Source organism: Oncorhynchus masou, unplaced genomic scaffold, assembly GCF_036934945.1.
Source record: "Oncorhynchus masou masou isolate Uvic2021 unplaced genomic scaffold, UVic_Omas_1.1 unplaced_scaffold_3428, whole genome shotgun sequence".
Classification (NCBI taxonomy): Eukaryota; Metazoa; Chordata; class Actinopteri; order Salmoniformes; family Salmonidae; genus Oncorhynchus; species Oncorhynchus masou.
The window spans coordinates 17,501-25,000 of NW_027009838.1; the positions used below are offsets into that span (position 1 = coordinate 17,501).

The window sequence follows — 7,500 nt, forward strand, 5'->3', positions numbered from 1 at the left end:
CCATATCACATTATGTCTCTACCACCATATCACATTATGTCTCTACCACCATATCACATTATGTCTCTACCACCATATCACATTATGTCTCTACCACCATATCACATTATGTCTCTCATATCACATTATGTCTCTACCACCATATCACATTATGTCTCTACCACCATATCACATTATGTCTCTACCACCATATCACATTATGTCTCTACCACCATATCACATTATGTCTCTACCACCATATCACATTATGTCTCTACCACCATATCACATTATGTCTCTACCACCATATCACATTATGTCTCTACCACCATATCACATTATGTCTCTACCACCATATCACATTATGTCATATCACATTATGTCTCTACCACCATATCACATTATGTCTCTACCACCATTATCACATTATGTCTCTACCACCATATCACATTATGTCTCTACCACCATATCACATTATGTCTCTACCACCATATCACATTATGTCTCTACCACCATATCACATTATGTCTCTACCACCATATCACATTATGTCTCTACCACCATATCACATTATGTCTCTACCACCATATCACATTATGTCTCTACCACCATATCACATTATGTCTCTACCACCATATCACATTATGTCTCTACCACCATATCACATTATGTCTCTACCACCATATCACATTATGTCTCTACCACCATATCACATTATGTCTCTACCACCATATCACATTATGTCTCTACCACCATATCACATTATGTCTCTACCACCATATCACATTATGTCTCTACCACCATATCACATTATGTCTCTACTACCATATCACATTATGTCTCTACCACCATATCACATTATGTCTCTACCACCATATCACATTATGTCTCTACTACCATATCACATTATGTCTCTACCACCATATCACATTATGTCTCCACTACCATATCACATTATGTCTCTACTACCATGCCGCAGCCACACACAAGCACACACACGCACACACGCGCGCGCACACACACACACACACACACACACACACACACACACACACACACACACACACACACACACACACACACACACACACGCTCAAAAATCTAGCCATAACCTGTACTCTTAACTTAACCTAACCTTAAACCTAAATCTAATTCTAACCTTAACCCTAACCTTAAACCTAAATCTAATTCTAACCTTAACCCTAACCTAACCCTAACCTTAAACCTAAATCTAATTGTAACCCTAAATCTGATTCTAACCTTAACCCTAAACCCCCTAGAAATAGCATTTGGTCCCCACAAGTATAGTTAAACACATCACACACACACACACACACACACACACACACACACACACACACACACACACACACACACACACACACACACACTGCACTACTTAACTCTACAACGACCAGAGAGGGCTTTGTTCAAGGGTGTTTGTGATAAAGAGGCGTTTGTTCACAGCTGAGATATTGTTCAGTAGTATTCTAGAGTTCTGATGATCTCTTGTTATCGCCAACGTTCTGGTTCTATTTCCTGTCACGGGTACTTGTTGGAATTCTAGAGTGGGAGCTTGACATTGTAAATGAATGAATTAGCTCCATTGTTTGGGGTTTTGTATCTGAAGTAGCTTTACCCTTCACACGTACAAATACACACATATGAGTGCTGGCACGTACACACACAAATGCTCACACTTCTCCAACCTTGCCGTTTTCTGCTATTGTCTAATTGTGCAATTTCTTAGCTTTGTTTATTTCCTTCATTCTTTTTTAACCCCCCTTTTCTTGTCTTCCAATCCCTGTCCTCTCTCTCTAAACCCCTCCTCCTCCTTCTTGTCTTCCAATCCCTGTCCTCTCTCTCTAAACCCCTCCTCCTCCTTGTCTTCCAATCCCTGTCCTCTCTCTCTAAACCCCTCCTTCTCCTTCTTGTCTTCCAACCCCTGTCCTCTCTCTCTAAACCCCTCCTCCTCCTTCTTGTCTTCCAATCCCTGTCCTCTCTCTCTAAACCCCTCCTCCTCCTTGTCTTCCAATCCCTGTCCTCTCTCTCTAAACCTCTCCTTCTCCTTCTTGTCTTCCAACCCCTGTCCTCTCTCTCTAAACCTCTCCTTCTCCTTCTTGTCTTCCAACCCCTGTCCTCTCTCTCTAAACCCCTCCTCCTCCTTGTCTTCCAATCCCTGTCCTCTCTCTCTAAACCTCTCCTTCTCCTTCTTGTCTTCCAACCCCTGTCCTCTCTCTCTAAACTCCTTCTCCTTCTTGTCTTCCAATCCCTGTCCTCTCTCCTCCTCCTTCTTGTCTTCCAACCCCTGTCTTCCTAAATCCCTGTCCTCTCTCTCTAAACCTCTCCTTCTCCTTCTTGTCTTCCAACCCCTGTCCTCTCTCTCTAAACCCCCTCCTCCTCCTTCTTGTCTTCCAACCCCTCCTCCTCCCCTGTCCCTCTGTCTCTCTAAACCCCTCCTCCTCTTCCTTCTCTCTGTTCTCTAGATGCAAGATGCTATGGGCTATGAACTTCCCTGGGCCTATTTTGTCAGTCTCGTCATCTTTGGATCCTTTTTCGTTCTAAATCTGGTTCTGGGGGTGTTGAGCGGGTAAGAGCTGTGTGTGCTGTGTGTGTGTGTGCGTGTGTGTGTGTGCGTGCGTGTGTGTGTTCGTGTGTGTGTGTGTGTGTGTGTGTGTGTGTGTGTGTGTGTGTGTGTGTGTGTGTGTGTGTGTGTGTGTGTGTGTGTGTGTGTGTGTGTGTGTGTTCGTATGTTTGCCCTCCCTGTGATCGCAGACCAGACAACAAGACTCCTGGGACAGAGAAAGAAAGGGATGAAAAGAGACTATACAATGGAGGGGAGAGGGAGAGACACTCAGAAAGGAGGGGAGAGGGAGGAGACACTCAGAAAGGAGGAGGGAGGGAGAGGGAGGAGACACTCAGAAAGGAGGGGAGAGGGTGAGACACTCAGAAAGGAGGGGAGAGGGAGAGACACTCAGAAAGGAGGGGAGAGGGAGGAGACACTCAGAAAGGAGGGGAGAGGGAGGAGACACTCAGAAAGGAGGGGAGAGGGAGGAGACACTCAGAAAGAAAGGAGGGAGAGGGGAGAGGGGAGGGAGACACTCAGAAAGGAGGGGAGAGGGAGAGACACTCAGAAAGGAGGGGAGAGGGAGGAGACACTCAGAAAGGAGGGGAGAGGGAGGAGACACTCAGAAAGGAGGGGAGAGGGAGGAGACACTCAGAAAGAGGGGAGAGGGAGGAGACACTCAGAAAGAGGGGAGAGAAAGGAGGGGAGAGGGAGAGACACTGACAGAAAGGAGGGGAGAGGGAGGAGACACTCAGAAAGGAGGGGAGAGGGAGGAGACACTCAGAAAGGAAGAGGAGAGACACTCAGAAAGAGGGGGAGGGAGAGACACTCAGAAAGGAGGGGAGAGGGAGGAGACACTCAGAAAGGAGGGGAGAGGGAGGAGACACTCAGAAAGGAGGGGACACTCAGAGAGGGAGGGGAGACACTCAGAAAGGAGGGGAGAGGGAGGAGACACTCAGAAAGGAGGGGAGAGGGGGGAAAGGAGGGGAGGGGGAGGGAGACACTCAGAAAGGAGGGGAGAGGGAGGAGACACTCAGAAAGGAGGGGAGAGGGAGGAGACACTCAGAAAGGAGGGGGAGAGGGAGGAGACACTCAGAAAGGAGGGGAAGGGAGGAGACACTCAGAAAGGAGGGGAGAGGGAGAGACACTCAGAAAGGAGGGGAGAGGGAGGAGACACTCAGAAAGGAGGGGAGAGGGAGGAGACACTCAGAGGGAGGAGACACTCAGAAAGGAGGGGAGAGGGAGGAGACACTCAGAAAGGAGGGGAGAGGGAGGAGACACTCAGAAAGGAGGGGAGAGGGAGGAGGAAAGGAGGGGAGAGGGAGGAGACACTCAGAAAGGAGGGGAGAGGGAGGAGACACTCAGAACAGAAAGGAGGGGAGAGGGAGGAGAGAGGGAGGAGACACTCAGAAAGGAGGGGGAGGGAGGAGACACTCAGAAAGGAGGGGAGAGGGAGGAGACACTCAGAAAGGAGGGGAGAGGGAGGAGACACTCAGAAAGGAGGGGAGAGGGAGGAGACACTCAGAAAGGAGGGGAGAGGGAGGAGACACTCAGAAAGGAGGGGAGAGGGAGGAGACACTCAGAAAGGAGGGGGAGAGGGAGGAGACACTCAGAAAGGAGGGGAGAGGGAGGAGACACTCAGAAAGGAGGGGAGAGGGGGGAGACACTCAGAAAGGAGGGGAGAGGAAGGAGACACTCAGAAAGGAGGAGAGAGGGAGGAGACACTCAGAAAGGAGGGGAGAGGGAGGAGACACTCAGAAAGGAGGGGAGAGGGAGGAGACACTCAGAAAGGAGGGGAGAGGGAGGAGACACTCAGAAAGGAGGGGAGAGGGAGAGACAGAAAGGAGGGGAGAGGGAGGAGACACTCAGAAAGGAGGGGAGAGGGAGGAGACACTCAGAAAGAGGGGAGAGGGAGGAGACACTCAGAAAGGAGGGGAGAGAGGAGGAGGAAAGGAGGGGAGAGGGAGGAGACACTCAGGAGAGACACTCAGGAGGGGAGGGAGGAGACACTCAGGAGGGGGAGAGGGAGGAGACACTCAGAAGAGGGAGACTCAGAAAGGAGGGAGAGGGAGGGAGGAGGGAGAGGAGGGAGGGGGAGGGGAGACACTCAGAAAGAGGGGAGAGGGAGGAGGAGAGGGAGAGGAGACACTCAGAAAGGAGGGGAGAGGGAGGAGACACTCAGAAAGGAGGGGAGAGGGAGGAGACACAGAGGGGGAGGGAGGAGGAAAGGAGGGAGAGGGAGGAGACACTCAGAAAGGAGGGGAAAGAGAGGAGGAGACACTCAGAAAGGAGGGGAGAGGGAGGAGACACTCAGAAAGGAGGGGAGAGGGAGGAGACACTCAGAAAGGGGGAGAGGGAGGAGACACTCAGAAAGGAGGGGAGAGGGAGAGGGAAGGAGGAGGAGACACTCAGAAAGGAGGGGAGAGGGAGGAGACACTCAGAAAGGAGGGGAGAGGGAGGAGACACTCAGAAAGGAGGGGAGAGGGAGGAGACACTCAGACACTCAGAAAGGAGGGGAGAGGGAGGAGACACTCAGAAAGGAGGGGAGAGGGAGGAGACACTCAGAAAGGAGGGGAGAGGGAGGAGACACTCAGAAAGGAGGGGAGAGGGAGGAGACACTTAGAAAGGAGGGGAGAGGGAGGAGACACTCAGAAAGGAGGGGAGAGGGAGGAGACACTCAGAAAGGAGGGGAGAGGGAGGAGACACTCAGAAAGGAGGGGAGAGGGAGGAGACACTCAGAAAGGAGGGGAGAGGGAGGAGACACTCAGAAAGGAGGGGAGAGGGAGGAGACACTCAGAAAGGAGGGGAGAGGGAGGAGACACTTCAGAAAGGAGGGGAGAGGGAGAACAGGAGACACTCAGAAAGGAGGGGAGAGGGAGGAGACACTCAGGGAGGAGAGGGAGGAGACACTCAGAAAGGAGGGGAGAGGGAGGAGACACTCAGAAAGGAGGGGGAGAGGGAGGAGACACTCAGAAAGGAGGGGAGAGGGAGGAGACACTCAGAAAGGAGGGGAGAGGGAGGAGACACTCAGAAAGGAGGGGGAGGAGGAGACACTCAGAAAGGAGGGGAGAGGGAGGAGACACTCAGAAAGGAGGGGAGAGGGAGGAGACACTCAGAAAAAGAGGGAGGAGGGGAGAGAGGGAGGAGACACTCAGAGGGAGGAGAAAGGAGGGGAGAGGGAGGAGACACTCAGAAAGGAGGGACACTCAGAGGGAGGAGACACTCAGAAAGGAGGGAGAGGGAGGAGACACTCAGAAAGGAGGGGAGAGGGAGGAGACACTCAGAAAGACACTCAGAGGAGGGGAGAGGGAGGAGACACTCAGAAAGGAGGGAGAGGGAGGAGACACAGAAAGGAGGGGAGAGGGAGGGACACTCAGAACAGGAGGGGAGAGGGAGGAGACACTCAGAAAGGAGGGGAGAGACACTCAGAAAGGAGGGGAGAGGGAGGAGACACTCAGAAAGGAGGGGAAGGGAGGAGACACTCAGAAAGGAGGGGAGAGGGAGGAGACACTCAGAAAGGAGGGGAGAGGGAGGAGACACTCAGAAAGGAGGGGAGAGGGAGGAGACACTCAGAAAGGAGGGGAGAGGGAGGAGACACTCAGAAAGGAGGGGAGAGGGAGGAGACACTCAGAACAGAGGGGGAGAGGAGGAGGAGACACTCAGAAAGGAGGGGAGAGGGAGGAGACACTCAGAAAGGAGGGGAAGGGAGGAGACACTCAGAAAGGAGGGGAGAGGGAGGAGACACTCAGAAAGGAGGGAGAGGGAGGAGACACTCAGAAAGGAGGGGAGAGGGAGGAGACACTCAGAAAGGAGGGGAGAGGGAGGAGACACTCAGGAGGAGGAGACACTCAGAAAGGAACACTCCACAGAGAAAGGGAGGGAGAGGGAGGAGACACTCAGAAAGGAGGGGAGAGGGAGGAGACACTCAGAAAGGAGGGGAGAGTGGAAGAGACACTCAGAGAAAGGAGGGGAGAGGGAGGAGACACTCAGAAAGGAGGAGAGGGAGGAGACACTCAGAAAGGAGGAGGAAAGGAGGGAGAGGGAGGAGACACTCAGAAAGGAGGGGAGAGGGAGGAGACACTCAGAACTAGAAAAGAGGGGAGAGCACTCAGTGAGACACTCAGAAAGGAGGGGAGAGGGAGGAGACACTCAATCAGGAGGGGAGAGGGAGGAGACACTCAGAAAGGAGGGGAGAGGGAGGAGACACTCAGAACAGGAGAAAGGAGGGGAGAGGGAGGAGACACTCAGAAAGGAGGGGAGAGGGAGGAGACACTCAGAAAGGAGGGGAGAGGGAGGAGACACTCAGAAAGGAGGGGAGAGGGAGGAGACACTCAGAAAGGAGGGGAGAGGGAGGAGACACTCAGAAAGGAGGGGAGAGGGAGGAGACACTCAGAAAGGAGGGGAGAGGGAGGAGACACTCAGAAAGGAGGGGAGAGGGAGGAGACACTCAGAAAGGAGGGGAGAGGGAGGAGACACTCAGAAAGGAGGGGAGAGGGAGGAGACACTCTCAGAAAGGAGGGGAGAGGGAGGAGACACAGAAAGGAGGAGAAAGGAGGGGGGAGAAAGAGGGGAGAGGGAGGAGACATCAGAAAGGAGGGGAGAGGGAGGAGACACTCAGAAAGGAGGGGAGAGGGAGGAGACACTGGAGAACTCAGAAAGGAGGGGAGAGGGAGGAGACACTCAGAAAGGAGGGGAGGGAGGAGACACTCAGAAAGGAGGGGAGAGGGAGGAGACATCACTCAGAAAGGAGGGGAGAGGGAGGAGACACTCAGAAAGGAGGGGAGAGGGAGGAGACATCAGAAAGGAGGGGAGAGGGAGGAGACACTCAGAAAGGAGGGGAGAGGGAGGAGACACTCAGAACAGAGGGGAGAGGGAGGAGACACTCAGAAAGGAGGGAGAGGGAGGAGACATATAGACACTCAGAAAGGAGGGGAGAGGGAGGAGAGATGGGCACT

The 7,500-nt window shown here is 52.8% G+C and overlaps 1 protein-coding gene across 1 annotated transcript in view; it reads left to right on the forward strand.

Annotated features, from left to right (window-relative positions):
• LOC135534455 (voltage-dependent L-type calcium channel subunit alpha-1D-like) overlaps positions 1-7,500 on the forward strand; it is a gene marked incomplete at both ends in the record, with an annotated part of 31,703 nt that overhangs the window by 12,769 nt on the left and 11,434 nt on the right. Inside the window, one exon of the mRNA XM_064961445.1 lies at positions 2,466-2,569. Coding sequence (XP_064817517.1) covers positions 2,466-2,569 — 104 coding nt within the window. The remainder of the gene's footprint in view (positions 1-2,465; positions 2,570-7,500) is intronic.